The sequence below is a fragment of the Varroa jacobsoni genome, unplaced genomic scaffold, assembly GCF_002532875.2.
Source record: "Varroa jacobsoni isolate VJ856 unplaced genomic scaffold, vjacob_1.0 scaffold_74, whole genome shotgun sequence".
NCBI lineage: Eukaryota > Metazoa > Arthropoda > Arachnida > Mesostigmata > Varroidae > Varroa > Varroa jacobsoni.
In genome coordinates, this window is record NW_019212976.1 from 156,447 (window position 1) to 174,145 (window position 17,699).

General features: G+C 41.5%; 2 protein-coding genes across 2 annotated transcripts in view; both read right to left on the bottom strand.

Moving 5' to 3' along the window:
* Kul (Kuzbanian-like) overlaps positions 1–7,974 on the bottom strand; it is a 32,555-nt gene extending 24,581 nt beyond the window's left edge. Inside the window, exon 1 of the mRNA XM_022837345.2 lies at positions 7,102–7,974. Within this exon, the coding sequence (XP_022693080.1) occupies positions 7,102–7,406 (305 nt within the window). The 5' untranslated portion in view covers positions 7,407–7,974. The remainder of the gene's footprint in view (positions 1–7,101) is intronic.
* A 3,159-nt stretch (positions 7,975–11,133) lies between these two features.
* On the bottom strand, positions 11,134–17,682 carry vap (RAS p21 protein activator vap). Its single transcript, XM_022837358.1, has 2 exons — positions 15,664–17,682; positions 11,134–13,885 (listed from the first exon to the last, which is right to left on the bottom strand). The coding sequence occupies exons 1-2, from the start codon at positions 16,879–16,881 to the stop codon at positions 12,407–12,409; spliced, it is 2,697 nt and encodes an 898-aa protein (XP_022693093.1). The 5' UTR covers positions 16,882–17,682; the 3' UTR covers positions 11,134–12,406.
* Between the last annotated feature and the right edge of the window lie 17 nt (positions 17,683–17,699).

A 17,699-nucleotide genomic window follows, 5' to 3' on the forward strand; every position in this document is an offset into this window, starting at 1 on the left:
CTATAATGCTATTAGCTACTACACAAAAACAAGTAGTTACAGTTTCAGAACTATCACTAAAGGGACGGCCAGTGCCTGGGTTCGTCTATTGATTGTAGGCCTGCTACTGTCACATAATGGCCCTAAGCGCGCACGTTCGAGCGCCTGTGACTCGGGCATGTTAGTAGCAGAAATTAACAGCTAATCCATAAAAATAAGCCAATGCAACGGTCAAGATAAGAAGTTTTTCAAGACGTAGACCGAAAAGTGTAAATCATTTGGAAGAAGAGTCGACAAATTATAAGTTAGTAGAACTGACTGTCCCGGATCTGTCGAGTTGGCTCAAAAAAATCATAGGTAAAGATTTTATACAATATGTAGGAGTACTTCCGCGCTAATAACCCTATCGCAGAAAGTGATCGCAAGAAGCGGCAGCTACGCGGTTTCTGTGCTCAAATTTTTACTGTGACAGCAATAATATAAGATTACTGAATATGAAGATGCAGTTCGGTCATGTATTAGGCTGTCACAAACAAATTCGGCGAACTTTAGTAGTAAACAATTTTTAAACTACATGTCGCTAGTGCATGAAATTTAGCTGCTATATATTTCAGTCCTTTCGGAATTTGTGAGCAAACAGCGATCGAGCTTCTAAAAAAGAAATTAGTTTCGAAGGAAAATATTTTGAAGTTTCGAAAAATGGACGCTTACTGGTTAAGCTTTTGTTCCTCGAAACTTATAGCACTGCGGAACTCCATCGACGATTGGCAAAGTTATTAGGTAAAGAGGCCTTAAGCGGGAAGCATAGTAGGTAAATGGAGTGACCGTTTCAAAAATGGAGATAGGAGCGTTGAAGCGCAGTGAGAAGGTAACCAGATGTTGTGATTTGAAAAACAAGAACGCATCGCTGCAATCGCAGAGGCTTTTTACAGAAATAGAGCGTAGAGTCTATAGACTATGTCGGTCAAAATTGACATTTCACCTATAACGTGCTACAATTACAGAATTATGACGCAGTTACTGAAAATGTGGAAACTAAGTAATAACTGGTTCCCCAAGAATTGACTTTAAACCAGTTGGAAATCATATGGTGTATGGCACATGCAATTTGCGGAATATTCGTCTAAATCATACGGTTGCTATAGAGGAGGCATAGTTCAAGCTCTACTATCGACTGGAGGGGAGACAGATGAGATAATGGCGTCTCCCTATAACGAAATTTAGTTCAGAGGCACTGTCGAGCAGTTAGGTGATGATAATACTCGCGAAGGGCCATCTGCTGTGCTATGCTCGTTGCAAATGAAACAATGAACACAATCCTCTATGATGTGTTTCTAAATAGGTTCAGGGGCCGTCGACACGGCAACCAAAAGCACCCAGTCTGGCTACTTGATAAAAACCCCAGAACTCATCGCCATTATTTCTTAAACCAAGAGAAAATATCCAACGTTGGTTTCAGCCTACTTATTTTTTCGGTCTGTGTGATTGTAGGGCTCTCCGTGCCTTTAGAGGAACGACTAGTGGGCAAGCGTATTCCAGGATAGAAATTATACACGAGAACGCGAATGATAGGTATGTGGTTGTCGAAAAGCTTCCAGAGCCTTTGGATGTGGGCAAAATAAAGGAAAGCACATTTAAGGTATCTGAAACAATCACCAACAGTTTCATAGTCCGCTGGATTCGTTTGTAACAGCATAATATAGATGAAAGCTACGTACAATCCTGATGCCTCATTCTATTGGTTGAATAATAACTGTTATTAGGCATATTATACACTTATTTGACACTGTCTCTAGATGTTATAGGTCTGAGACGCTTCTCTGAATCGTAGAGCCGGTTAATAGGTTTATAATAACGTTTCTATTATATGTAGAATATCTGACGCAACCTCATCGTAGTAACAATAAGAATTGGCCCTCCAGATATAGCATCTCAGAAGACAAATGTATTTCCTTAAAGAGCGATTACATGTAATGTAATATTTAAAAAGCGTCTGTTTAAGGATAAGAGAATTTATTTGTAATGTTTCTCGAGAAATTAAATAATGAATTGAAGATTAAACGATAAAAATCACATACCTCCCATCGGCATTAGAAATCAAAAAGGTGTTGGCTTCTACATTAACTGCTAGAATGTAGAAACAAGACAAATTGAATCTAAATTAGTACGTTTCGAACTAGTACGTAGAGCAATTCAGATTCTACCCTCGTCCATTAATTACACACATGCGTGCATATTTATCCAAAACTCACGTTAATCTATCATATACCAGCAGCGGCCTTGTTAAAAAGATGAAATGGTAACGGCTGAAATCGCTAATCTGCATGCAGGAGCGCCTTCGATGTACAAGCAGCAGTAAGGGCAGATAGAGACGTGCAAAGGCATGCTATACAGATGAAGTAAAATCAGGTTAGTGACAAGTGTCATCCACTCCCAATCACCTCAGTAAGAGAACTCTTCGAAAGGAGGGTTTTGATCCAGCGTCGAATTCACAGCATATAACTGTCGTGAGCAGTACGCATTGGACATCAGCGCAACGCGTTCCACATAGTCTCGAGCCTTTTACTGTCGTTTCAAGTAATTGCTATAAATAACTTAATAATTTAGTATATTTAAATAATATCCATGTTATACGATACTATCATACATGCCTTCAATAATGTCATACCTATCCTACAGTCAGGCACTATACTTCTTAGGTATTCTTGTCTCTGTGTTTCGAATTTTACGTTCCAAGGCATTCCATTAGATGGCCGGCTTCCAACACGAAACGAAGTCGGTCTATGCTCAGCTTTGAACAGGAACCACAACGGGCCCTTAAGATCCACCCTTACGTTTCCGTTGAATTTAAGCGACTAAAAGTCGAGAGAGCGTCCAGGGAGTTGCTAACAGAAAGTACGCTACAGGATAGCGTACATCGAAAGATCGATAGGCGTGGCACACGAAATGCATGTCTACATGCCCACTTCAGATTGTAGCAAACTTTGTTTATGTCAGTATGAATATCCGGTTTAAATCAGTATTGACTAGTACAAAGGTGGAAAAAGAGTATCGCATCGTACAGAAAATATCGATGTCATATTTTCTTGAACCGATTGGTTGCTCGTACGAGCTCTGCATCTGATGGAGTGCGGAACAGTGAACCTAATATAAAACTCTAAACATTTAGCTTGGGAGCTTTATGCAATGTGTTTTGCGTGCTAGCTTTGTTCTCTCTTCGTACATGGCGGAGTCATTGAGAAAAAAATATGCTTCAAAGAAAATAAGAGGGACAAGCCGAGAAGTGCATACCTGTAAAAGTCAGTTTAAAATATGTGACATGGTAAAACTCTTTCAGTCTCTGTGCACACATTTTTAAATCCACTGCAGATGCTCAAAAGCCCATTGCAGTGGACTGACATAATGACCTAAAGTAGTAAAACAAATCAACTTTATTATCCAACTTGTTCTTGACCTCAAGCGGACCGTAAAGATCATTGTTGAAGAATGAACTCGAACATTGAAGGCTGCAAACGAGTAAAATGATGTATTCTAGCTTCGCGAGCGGACTCCTCCAACTTGTGCGCATGCATCAGTGTTCGATCGATTCGACCCGGACTTCAACACAACACATCTATCACACGATATTAGGTTTTTAGCCTTGTTGTGCTTACATCAGACCGATAAAAAGGCTGAGTGCCCCATTCCATTCAAGGTTTCTCTGAATAGGTTAATAATCTAACGCCAACTGAAGTCGCCTGAGAAAGCTTTGTTGATTATTGGCAGGCTTAAGTTCTAATCAACGTATCAATTGAGGACGTAATTTCCTACCAAACAAATCAGCTTGGAAAACCATCGACATTCGGACATGCGATACAATCAAAATATTCACGTACATAGAGAGAATTGTTCCAACATTAGCGTTATCTTCTTCGTCGTCGTCGTCGCCGCCACTGCTGTTGTCGTCGTCTTGCCTCCACGGGCGAGAAAGATTTTTTCATTAAGTTCATATACTGCACTAATCGCGTACTTATTTATTTCGATATCTTTGTTGTTTGAGAATAACTAGGAACGTAAATTCCCGTCGACGAATTGCGCACCGTAGGGTGTGCAAAATCATGCGCATTTGCCAGCTCTTTGACTCGGACAAGTTTTGATCCGGTTAAAACTGTTAATATCAAACGTTAGTTTAACACTAATTAGGCAATTTTTGTGTGACAAGGAAAATCGATAAGTATCGTTTGTTATTGAATTGTTCGATCCTACTAGAAAAGCGAACGCGCTTCTGCTATCCAATGAAAAAAAATAATTGAGCCTCAAACTACACGGGTGTCCCCTGAACGATCTTAAAGTATCTATCTTTTGCCCACGTTCAAATTGGTATTGTTGCAATGTGTATGATGAAAGTTACGAAATGCCACTGCTATGTTTACCATACGCAGAATCATATCTATTTTTAATTATTACGAGCAATTTTGTCTGATATCGATTGAATATCCTATGTCCCATCTGCCTACGAAGGGAGGTATAGGTAAAGTGCAAAAAAGTATGCTCGGGACCGTAGGGCATGGTGCATACAGGTATGCGCAATGTAATCTATAGTTCTCATAAGCCCTTACGTTCGAAGTTACTCCCTTTGTAGTGGAAGCCTGCCGAGGCAAACTCTGGAGTAACTACGATTGAGAAGGCACGCAGTCGTTGCTGAGAATAATTTATCTTGTGCTGTAGCATACCGCCTTAAATCCAGGCGTCCTCTGTGAGAGAACATTGGCTGTACCAGTGACTGGAGTAAACATGCTCTCCTCAGGGCGCCTTCCTTTTTGAATATATAGATGAAATCTATAGGGCAGGCGCGGCCGGAAATATGGAGCATGCTGATGTGAATTGCGCCCACTCCCACTCCAGTCACAGTTTCTTTACGACCCCACTGCAATTGTGTGATCCCGAGGTAAGCATTAATAGACATTTAAATGTTCTTTGGCGTAGAGAGATAATTTACTTCAAGATTCGTATGAATACTTCTTTTAGAAGGATGGTTCCACAAAGCCTTTGTCGTCAAAGCAAATTATCAACACAGACGGTACACGTTTTTATATCAAAAGTTCCAAGAAGCTGCGAAATCATTAAGCCGCGTTGCGCTCCTTCAACAGTTTTCAGTTACAGATGCGACAGTTACAGACTTCGAAATTTACTGCGCCGCCGAACGTCATGTTGTAGATTAGACAACTCTGTGACACCTCAACAACTAGTCATCGAGTTGATCGAAAAATGTATTTATATCCTTCCTTCATTGGTAAAAAGCAACAGATTACTAATTTCGATTAAAAACATACTATTTGGCATCCACGGACGGCACTTATAAGCGTTACTCGCATTGAGGTTTGTTGGCCCGATTCAGGGTACATAAAATATGAACTGTAAGACAAAGAGGCAAAGGAACGCACACTGACACGGTTAATCATTGATGATGACAGTTGGATTCCATACCAATGGACTGAATGACGAAGACTACTTTATTTCGATCTATTAATGCCAAGGGGAGATGGGAAAGCGATGGGCTGAATAAGCCAGGAGTGGTCGCACAGCTCAAATAGGAGGAAAGACGACAATAAATATCTCTAGAGTAAACCTGACTCCTTTTGAGGTCTCTTACGCCAACGAACGTAAATGATTAGCTCGAACCGAGGTAAATTAGGCGGACCGTAGGGTTTAAGTTCAGTGTCTTCTTCTTTCGCTGATGTTGCTGCTTAACGGACGACTAATGCAGCTTGTTACCCACACGAACGCGGCTTCGGGGCCATAGCTACTACGTCCAGGACATTATAACCAGATGTCCTTTGCTAAAATCGGCCTATGTTACAACGGATATATCCTGTAAATCACATCAGAACAACCGAAATAGCAACACTAACAAACCCCCGTTTGGTTCCCCGTTATTTACCTGATTGCCTTTGCATACGAAATGCTCGACGCAAGGTTTCACCTACCAAATGAAAAGCTTGGACGTAAACAGGAGACAAAGCATAACTGACTTAGCCAGCTAGAGACAACGTATCTGCACTCACGACAAAATCACTCTATGTACTTCTAAGTAAAAATTATCGTTTGAACGTGATAAGATTAGGCGGTTTATTCATAAGGCTTCAACAAGCATTTGCTAAATATGACTAGACATCGGTGCATTAGTTACGGGGCTTGAATGCCTTTACAAATATTGTTGGCCAGTAAGTTCTCGAGCTTGTAAATAGGATGAACATTTGTAACTCTGAAATATTAGAGTTTTTGTGATATAGAAGAATTCAATTGAAGAACACTTATGTATACAAAGGGAACAACTGGGTTGTTATTGTTATTAGCAAGCCACCAGTAACAATCAGGTTGGACTTGAGAGTGTTTGCGTCGATTACTTTGTTGCGCTACTTGATTTGTTCCAGTCGACGTCACATCATAGAGTCAATTGTGATACGAAGCTACTGGAGCAAACTGAAACAGACGGCCAATAGCGCAAGCTGTAATATTAGTAAACTAATAAGTCATTATTATAGACATTCGACAACTCAGCCACGGTCACAATCACAAACCTCCATATAACTTTTTAGGGGCTTATGGCAATTGCTATGCTTACTGCTCATCAAATACACAGCTATATAATGCATTATCTTCTTATATATATATATATAGTACATGCATTATAGTTTTTCGCCCCCACCCGATAGCCAACGTGCAGTTCACTAAACAAATCCAATTCTGGGACACTGTCATAACCACGTTAAAAGAATACGCAGCGCCGTCGATTACGGGCAGGTTCGATACGTTACGTCAAGATACCGTGTGGCCAATGACTTCTCTCGCAAGGAAGCCGATCGCGCAGTAAGTTAGCATGCATTTTCTACGTATCCCATGCTACTCATTTCTGTATAATAGTACCGTATCCTGTCTTGTGTGTCCGTACACACTCAGAACCGTCCTTATCCGTATGTGCACATATACTATGGACCGTTGTAAATTATACTGGACTTATTTTGGCTGCAACACCGGAAAGGTTGTCATATGATCAGGCATTATGTATTAGGACAAAATTGGTATCTCTATCACAAATCTACTTTCTTCTACATATCGTGGCACTAACAGACGCGCACAAACCTTTTATGAGCCTTAAACGAGAGTTCAATGGGTGGCCGGTCCTGCCAGCGTTCATCGAGGGCCCTTTTCCGTCGCGCGTGCAACCGCATCGGGCTGGCATCGAAGTACAATGGTTCGTAGTAGTCCACCAACTCGGATAGAGCCCCCGACGGTGAAACTGTCTGTTGTCTGGGCGCACTACTAGGGTTCGCATTCGTCAAACACACTAGAGCGGATAATAATGTGGTTAATACACACCACTTACACCTGAAGGGGCTGTTATTCCAACGGACGGGTCGCAGACTCCGAGAGGAGTCCTGCGACATCTCGGATCCCTCGACCCTATTCTGGGCCCGTTTTGCGGCCTCGGCCCCGACGGCTGCAGGCCCAAGATTCTACCTCCGCATCTTGCCACTTAACATAACGCTCTGAGAAGACAACAAACTCGAATCGTTACAGAACGATGGCGACCGCAGCTGTAACGGCGGCGTCAGGTCCAACGACGGTTCGTCGGCAGGTTTCCCTACGAAGTTCGCCATCGGGTATCTGCGCCGACCAGCCGATTGTTGCTGTTTACTATTACTACTAGTACAACAATTACAAGAATCGGTTGCTGCTGTCTGTCTCTTAAGACCACAACAGCAGAGCCAAGCAAATGCCAGGCAGCAATTCCATAACCACAGCAAAGTAGTGTCTCCCTCTCTTTCCCTCTATCTGCCTCTATGAATCTCTATGTGTCTACGCATCTTTTTGCACTATGCGGCCGGCCAGTCTCTACACTGTGCTCTTTTCTGTAGCCAGACGGATGGATCAGCTGGCCGTTGGGAGTCTACACGGCAGCCATCTTTAGCCCTCTCGCTCCCGCCGTTTCCCTCCCTCAATGCCATGACCCTAGGCTTTCCCATTTCCGAACAACACAGCGTATCCCAGTGCCTTCTCGTAAATCGCCGCTTAAAGGCGGTGGCTGCGCAACCTTCCAGTTCTGACCCCCTCAACTTCCACCTTGTTCCTCACCCCCCGCTAAACTTCCGGTACTCGACACGAACTCATAAAGTCATTGTTCTCTTTGTCCTGTTTGTTATTTCGTGAACACATTCCGTCAACTGCAGAAGATGAACAGAAAAACTGTGTACATCTTTGTCAGAGTTGACACTTTTTGTTCGCATATTCTATCTGTCGTCCTATCCATTCATCGGTAACCTGCGCCTCCAAGATTCAACACGTTCGTACTGTATGGACGCTATTGAAGTTTTAGATAGTTTACAAATTTTCAGTAATAAAATTTATTAGTTCTACAGCGGTGCAAGCTAGAGAATCGTCTTCTGTTTTCAATGTGGTAAATTCACGACATTCAGCTCTAGTCATCCAAACAGCTATGAAGTATTTCAAATGATCCAACGTGTCGTATGTTTTTTCGTTCAGCTTATTCATCCTGCCAGTACAACATATAATTAAAAAAAATTATTTATTCATTAGGTATCAATCACCCGAAGGTAGTACACTGAAATAAATTCGTAATCTGTCAATTATTAAAAGAAATAGCTTAATTCTATATGAATTACTAGTTATGGGCTCACTTGTTGTCCTGAGTGCGATTATAGACATTCACTTACAATCGAATCAATTTATTTCCTTATCACATGTTACTCGCAATCAAAACTATAAGAGTAGTAAAAACAATTGTAACTAACAATTTGAGTAGATTTCTGTTAGAATTTCAGACTGAATTCGATGATACCCTGTTCTCTCTGCAAGCAGGACCAAAGAGAACGTGTGTGTTAAGCACTAGAAACTGGTAATGCTAAAACAAATAATGTCGGGTTTTTCCTTCTAAAAAGACGCAACGCTTTACGCAAATTTCAACTCACAATTCTTACCAATTAAGTGCCTTTGCTGGCACTCTTTCAATAGTAGAAAAGAACACTTCAGGTGACTGATGTTGATGAACTCATCTGGCTGATTTTTTGAGATCCTTTGCTGTTCAAAGGTCGGTTACAAACTTAACTTGCCAATCACCGAAGGTGGATACAAGGGAACTTTACGTTCAAGCTTTTACACAGAGACCTAAACAACCTTTGCCATGTGTGGCCTAGCACTACCATGGAAAAGGACGGCTTTCCCTTGTCCATCGCGTCTTTTGTGTGGGACAGCCTATTTCATTTAATGCAATTGGGCTATTAACAAATTATTGTTCACTGACTTATTTTTCTCAACTGTTCAAGAGTCTCTCAATCCCAGCAAACACACATCGTGGTCTTTTTCGCATGCAGATCTGGCCTAACTCAGGGGCGTAAGGCCATGTTCCGGAACTGTGCACCCCTTCCTCTCATTCATATCGATATATAGACACTTTTCATGAGCCGTAACGATTCCGTGTGAAGACCTATAATTGTGGCTGCGTGTTATCCGGCGACGAGATAGATGAGCAGAGCAATAAAAAAGCGTATTTCGTTTAGCGCTTTATGGTTCACGGAACATTTAATGATAGTCGAGTAGCTGTAACTTATTTTAGAAGGCAGTTAAGAAGCTGTTTACGTGGAGTAAATCTCCGGGTCTAAGATGCCATGTTTGAATTTAACAAACTTCTTTTAGCAGTCCTCTCAATTATTGAGTTGCCGCCTTACCAAACCCAAATATCTCGGGGTACTTTGGCACTTACTTAATTTCAACAAAAGGTGCAGTAAATTAGGCGTCCGCCTTTGGAACCTGAAATCGATGTAAATTCCGTTTACTGCACAATGAAGCCATGACGGGGTCAGAGCAAAGCAAGAAAGAACGTGCTTTTGAATAGGGATATAAGGAAGAAAGGCAGTCTCGTAAGAGACAATGGCGTACCTATAACACTATGTTCTAACCTAATAGAATTATTTTATAACATAGGCAAATAGTAAAATGACAACCAAAGCAATCGTTGCAAGGGGTGAGGTATTAGTTCCTCTGAAGTATGCTCAAGTTCTTTTTCTATTTAATGCCCTTCAAGCACTAGCAAGAAAAGCAAAAAAAAAAACCTGTCTTAGAACCGTCCCTGCCTGGGAAGATATGCTTTTACTGGACTCGCATGCAGTAGTGTTGTCATCATCATTTTCCACTAGCCGAGACAAGAATAGCAGCTCATAGTCTCACCAGGCGACAGATCGCCGCTCTAACGCTCTCATACAATTTTGTTCTGGCATTCGGGCGGAGACGGCTACGTTCACTGTTCCCATCCCTCGGTGGCCGTCACGCTTCAAGAGCTTTCAATGCCCAGCTCTCGCTATCATTATTTTTCCACCGAAGCGGATCGAAATGCACGAATGGCTCACACATGTATATGCATAGATTTATACTTGCTTGTAATCTACGTGCGGCACTTCGTTTTAAGTGAATACGACTTCTGTTACTATAATGGTACGACAACTTGATTCTTTCCTCGAAGGCATCTCAATTCTAGATAGCACTTACCTACTTGTCTTAAGTATAGGTTCAAGACGTTTTAGCTGCGCCCGGTGTTAGGACACTGAAGTTTAAGGTGAATAATGATATTTAAAAAAAAATAGCATTGTGACTGCATATACGCTGTATAGTGTTATTATGTGGATTCAAATTAGCAGCAGAATTTACGGAACATAACTTTCACTTGATGATAATACCTTCGAGGAATCATACCCACATATGATGGCACCACGTCGGTTTGGGCAAAAAGTGGCACAACCAATCTAATAATTAAAATACACACACAGAAAAGATAGGCAATTGTTGGTATCTTACACGTGTAGGAAGGCAACAATTTTAATGGCAAGCCTATTAGTTCAATAGTGCTTCGCGGTGCTTACGATTTCAACCGTCAGGTGACCTTGAACATCTTATTTCTATCAGCGTATCAAAATAATAACCCGGGAATAGAATTATAAACAAATAAGTTATATTTATAATTGCTCTTTTTACTGTAAACAGAATACTTCTGTAGTAGCCTAATTTTGCACCTTTCATTATGCTACCAAATCTGTAGTTTGTCTATTGTTTCACACACTTGTTTAGGAATTATTATTACTTATGAAAGACCATCACACTATATTAAATAATAAGCATATGTATTTATTTATTCATATATAGATGCGGTATTCACAATATGGAATTTTCGTGAATGACTGTCGCCTGTGACGAATTTTTACGAGACTGTTTTTTTTTTGTTTTTCTTCGAAATTATTATCCATTCGTTTATCTATATGCACGTATATATGAGTGTATATAGGTTTATAATGAAGGTACACTCTGGCGCACTTTATTAGTTTTGGCACACCTGGTTTGTTGAGTTGTGAGTGGAGGCCCCATTACTGACGATACGCGGCTACAGCGAATAGCATGCTGAATCAGTTAAAAGCTCAAATAGTTAAAGCGTTACGGTTGTTCACCCAGGAAACTTCCCCTGAGACATCCATAAAATGATGATTGACAAACCTATCAGATCATCCTTTGTTTTGCAGTCGATGGCGATCGCTATGGCGTGACCATACGTGGACACCATACAAACAGATGCTTTTCTCACTTTTGCCATGCACACTTATTTTACGTAAGGTAGAAACATCATTTATCGGCATATATTTGACTTGAGTGAGCCTGACTACGTTGCAGTTTACAATAATGCTCATTGATACTAATACTTGTCATGTTTGGTACTGTCGCCGGTATAATAATTGCTAACTTATTATCTCATTATTTGGTGTAAATAAAAACTAGCCCTTGTGCAAAAACCTATCTGTTCAGTATGTATGTATGTATGTATCATTAGTATTTTATAATCAGGAATTGCTTACCTTTACAAATTATAACCTACCTAGGGAATACAAATCACTGCAGACTGATATATATCAAGAACGTGGAAATGATACAACTGTGTTACGCACAAAAGACACCCTGTCGACAAAAGTTTGAGGCCCTCTTTGTTGCATTGTTTTGTCTATTGGACAGACCTACCTCCTCCGCCGTTGCTCAACTGCCCTTGATTGAAAATACGAACAACTTGTCTCTTAAATTCTACCACTGTGTATCTTGCTATCAGCACAGACTCAGCTAGATATAAATAGAATCATGCATATTCCTTGAGTGGTCTTCTTATGCGAATGAGTCACAGTCACTTCCTTTCCCTCACGATCGATCGCAGGCCCCTATCTATTACGTGGAACACTTTGTATCATTTTGGAGATTCATGGTTAATTCGCCATTTTTAGAACCAACATTAGAACTAGACAGACGGTAGTGCGCTGCATCTTGACAAATACTAATTATGTACAGCAGTCTTATGCTCTTAATAGCAGAGAAGAATAATGATAATAAACATTTTCGACTTCTATGAGGACGATTGCTCGAGTTTCTCTTTGTGCTTAACTAGCATTTCGCAGACAATTGCAAGCTTCTTGAGACGTGGACGCGACCTCACTTCAGTAAGGTGAGCCATTGTGGCGGTGAAGACACTTTCCAGTGCCCGGGCAATATCCTTCAAGGCTCCACATTCGCCCACACCGCGTGGCACCTCAGTCATGTTAACCAAACAGATCTCCTCGACGAATCGAATTACCTTGGATTTGTTCTTCAAGATAAATGGATTCACTACTTCCATCCAAGACTCTTTCAAACCAAATTCCTGGAGATTAGCTAAATTTTGTAGGCATTTTGCCACTAACATCAAATTCCTGCTTGGAACAGGTGCCGGAGCTGAATTGACAATCTTATATTGATGCGGGTTTATAATGGCAGGACAAAGCAGACGCAGGAAGATGAATGAGGATATAACTTGCGCTTTAAGAAGAGCATCATTCGGCCACTTTTTCGCTATAGCTCTCTGTAGTGTCGCTAAAATATAACGCAAAGATAACGGTAGCTGGTGAACCGATGCAAAAATCCTTTCCGTAAATTCATCCAGCATTGCCAGCAAATGCTCCGCATTAGCGCAGGCGTCATTCATAGAATCTAATTTTGTCGGATTTAGCTCACATGACTGTTTACTACCAACGACTAATGCTACGGGTACAGATATTGAATTACGAACAAAGTCGGCAGCACCATTCTTCATATACAATTCCATCATTTGCGTAAAGAGGGTACTCGAGCGAAACAATACACTGGGTTCATTTTCATTTTCTAGCTCACGTAAACCTAGGGTCGTTAGGAGCTTTGCCTCTTTCTTTTCGGCGACAAAAAGCGTCACCAACACTTTCGCTAAAAGAGCGTTCTCCTTTGAAAGAAGCTCAGAGATCTCGATCACAAGTGAAAGGTCATCCTCGAGTAAAAGTTGGCGCAGCGTCGTGTACTCACTGAGCGGGAGAATGACTTCCTTCGAGAAGTGTACCTGCAGATGCAGCGAGCCCCAGTTCTCAAGCACAGGCGTCATCCCCTGCAGTGGGTACCACCTGTCCACTGGCTCCATCGTCCATAAGTCTTTCAGCTCCAAGATCACTTGGGCCATATCCTGGGCATTCTTGTCTTTCTTACCTTTTGTGCACAGCGTTACTGTAAAGCTATTGATATTTGGCGGTATATCATCCAGGCAGTACTCCTCTTCCCAGACAGCGTCTGGGGCCGATTTGACCTGAGAGCGGCATATCTTGATGTCGTCCAGCGACATAACACAGAATGGGTTTGGCACTAAATGGGACGGTAGTCCCTTGGCCTCAACGAGGCATACCCTCATAGAACAGACGTTTCGAACTTGGCCTGTCTGTGGATTGCAGACCTTCGATAGACCTGTGTACCAGCTTTGAGCTGATTCACCATCCGATGCAGACAAGTAGTAGATTGTACTCAGACATGGAAGAGCTCGTTCCACCAGCTGAAATGTAAATTGTGTAACACACAAGTACATACAGATTTCATTATTTATCTTTTAGCATTATATATATATATATATATATATATATATATATATATATAATATTAATGTGCCATATATATATATATAATGGCACATTAATTGTTGCTTTTGTAGTTTCAATATTGTTTTCAAAGCTAATCGACGAGTAGGTTCTTTTAATAACTGGTGTTAGCCGTAACAACGTGTTAGCCGAGACACCTGCTGCGCTGTACGCGGAGCGATAATCTAAGACTCTATAGGCTAAACGGAAAAGATCTATTCGATATTTACATCCTTGACATATCTCTTTTAATTCGTTGACTCTAGCCGTTTCACTCATGTGTCATACTTCGCAATATGCAGTCTGTCACTTAAATAGCTATAAAGCAGGTAGATAATCAAACGTTTTCTGCCTTGGCCTATGAAAAGGCGGTCTTATCACACTGCGCAATTCTTCCAAAAAGATATTACTTTAGGTATTAAACGTGTCTCGCGACAATTTTTTATTTAATTTTGGAAAAGATATACTAGAAGTCACTTGAGTGAATGGTACGCTGCGCATTTTACAGCTTGCGTAATATCGATAGACATGTGGTTATAAGTAGTTGGAAAAAAACGTGGCATGGAAAATTTGTCCATTTTGTTTATTAGTGCCATACTACAGCTATGCCTGTTTTATGTGGTATATGAAGATCATGGCTGCAACGAAAAACCCCTATTGGCTAATGGCTGAATACTGTAAAGAATAGCTAAGGTCATTCTGAAAAAAAAAAACAAAAACAGTGGAGTGGACCAGCTGTGGCCACTTAATTTTTTGCGATTATCTGATAACCAAAGTAATGCTGATCGAACTTGGAATTACTGTGCGAAACTGGGTTACCGTTATGGTACAGTATTAACGTGTTTGCTTATTAAATATAGGAACACTCGAAATCAGGCCTAAATAAGCTTCGTGTCATTTTTTCGTTGCTAATTCAGGCTGGAATAACTATTCGTGCGAAACCAGAAAAACAAATTTCTCGAACAAGCACTGAGCAAAAAAAGCCGCACGCTTATAAACGAGTTACAAACAGGTGCTAAGTTTGTTCGAAACCAATTTCCTTTCATATTATCCAAAGCTCCAATAACGATGGAATTTTTCAAAAGCGCTTTACGAACATTTTAGTGTAATTACGTTGTAGATCGCTTTAACAAAAATGATGCATTCAAAGATGCATAGGAAATCAATCATCAAAGTGATAATATACAAAATGTACGATCACAACGTCCAGGCAGGCCAGTCCATGTAGACTATTGGTACTAAGGTACTACTGGTAAAGCCTTATTCCTGACGGCCTATATATATAATTCCTATATATATATATAGAGTCAAAACAATATTGGTGGTGTCAATTTCTTCCAGTTGAACGACCTCCGCATATGGCCGCTGACACGAACAGCTTCTAGAAGTTCTAGACTACCGGAGTTTCAATCATACACATAAAAGTAAATATTAGTTGTAAATTATTATGGACTAAAATTATTATAGTTATTGCTATAAGAACTGTGGGCAAAGCGATATTGAGCAAGGCCATTTATTAAACCGATACGGAATACCTTCCGGAAAATATATTAGATGACTTTTTTACCGTTATAAGTACAATTGGTGATGCGGTAGCAATTGAATAAATTGTCTGAAATAGATCGAGCAATGGTCGTAAGATCGTGAATTAAAAAAAAGTAACTGTAAGTACGTGACCCTAAATTATATAACTAACCTGAAAGCAGTGCGGCTGCTCAAGCAGCGAATCGTGTACCGCGTATAATCCGGAACATCGAAGATCGATGACACCGCGGGGTTTTGCCCTTTGTGGGTTATCGTAAAAATACAGCATGGCTTCGGTTGCATTGAGTACAAACCACGCCTGTTTCCACTTTTTGTTGTCAATAGTCTTTTTATGAAGAAACCCTTTGAGTGCTGTTGTTGAGTGTGAGCTCTGCACGCGAAGCTGTTGAATTGTCGAGTAAATTTCTTCAACTTTGGCCTGCGCGTTTGGCAGGCCAAACTGCGGAGCCTTAAGGATGGGATCTCCTAGACAATGGCCCTCAGCTATATGTTCGCTTTTATATCGAGTGATAATTGCTTCTAAAGTGTCAAAATATCGGCCACCCATCACGTAGTGGTTTTGCTTCTTTTCGATACGGAACCGCTGAATTGATTTGTTAATGAAGAAAAAAATAGAATAATTTCCTGGTGATCTATCAGAGGGTCTGACAAGAAAACTCTCTTCCCCGCCTTCAATTAGCTTTGCTATGGCGTCTTCAGCGGAAATGGTGCCATGATACCACGGATAACATTCCTCAGTGAAGTCTGCCACTAGCTCGTGGAAGACAAGACCTGAAGGAAACTCTTCACCTGGTGGTTTATTGAAATTTACACCGTCGCCCTCGATCTTCTTACACCATAGCCAACCGTCTCCTATGTCCTGATCTACCTCGAACACGTCGCCTTTCTTGAATGACAGTTCATCAGTGTCCGCCAATTTATTGTAAGGAAGGATAGCAACAACTTTTCGGTTGTGGGGCGCTGGTTCCGGTGGTACAACGTTGTAGTGCAGTCGTTCATTCTTTAGAATATCGGATACGTGTGTATAGTAACCAACGAGTTCGGAAAGTGTAGAAAAACGTCGGCCGCCTATATAAAAGTCACCGCATACAGCGGCGATGCGGAAATGATGAATACCCGAGTGGCCGCGAAACGAAAGCACAAATCCATTCTTCGACTGTCGAACAAGATATGCTCCGCGCTGATTCAGCTGCTGCAGTCTGACTTCCGCTGCATGTCGGTCAATTTTACCGTGAAAAAATTGCGCTTTGGGTAGTAACTCCTTTTTTGGCAGCGATTTTGGTTGCTGACTGGGAGTCGATCCAAACGGGTCGTAGTCATCCTCAATCGAGTTAGTCGTATTGCAATCGACGTTGTAATAGCCGCTCATTCTCCACTCCCAATAAATGAATAATCTATCCAACAACTCTAATCGGTTGATAGGCGCTCCGTAAGGGTTAAATCCTACTATCTCTACCACTTTTATTCACTCGACATTGTTGAAATCGAGACGAAAGACATTCAAACCATTTTATAAATAGAAACCGCTGTCCGGAGTTGTTTTTGATTTGGTACAGATTAGCTTGGTTCGTTACACCCACTAGTCAGCCGAGCATCATATTTGTTCGCACAAGCCACTTGCGGGTTGTGCCGTTCCGATTCAATTGATTCACCCATGCAGTTTGATCGTAATTAAACCTCGCCGAATGTCTTGAAACAAAGCTCAACCAGGTGCTATAGCAACGCCGCTTGCTGAGAGCAAGCTTTCTACCATCCGCAACTTCCTTTACAGCGAGAGCTCGCACTCCGCCAGACCATAGTAGCAGTACTGGTACTCCACACACCAACTCACTGACTTTCTCGTTCTTCGTGCTCCCTCAATCAGCTGCAACATCAAACAAAACGGGCGGATGCTTTGCTCCGGAGACGCAAGCACGGGTAAACTGGCGAGCAGCGCTGTCAGTATTCGCGTCTACGAGGCTGGCGGTACCGTGGATCGTTCGCAACCACCATTAATAATCGGGACCACTATGGGCTATACAATAACCAAGTAGAACAGGCAGAGAGGACGACGGCGGCAGCGATGGCAACACTCCCAATCCGCTACCGCCGACAACTTCTTCACTACCAGCAGCCATTCCACCGCTGAAACGAGTTGCCAATTGGCGGCGGCCAATAGTCGCCGCCTCGATACGCAGTCAAAGTTGA

Coding starts and splice junctions, on each gene's coding strand:
- vap (XM_022837358.1), bottom strand. CDS start 16,881: ATGAGCGGCTATTACAACGTCGATTGCAATACGACTAACTCGATTGAG. Junction 13,886..15,663: donor AGCAGCCGCACTGCTTTCAG/GTTAGTTATATA, acceptor TTTACATTTCAG/CTGGTGGAACGAGCTCTTCC.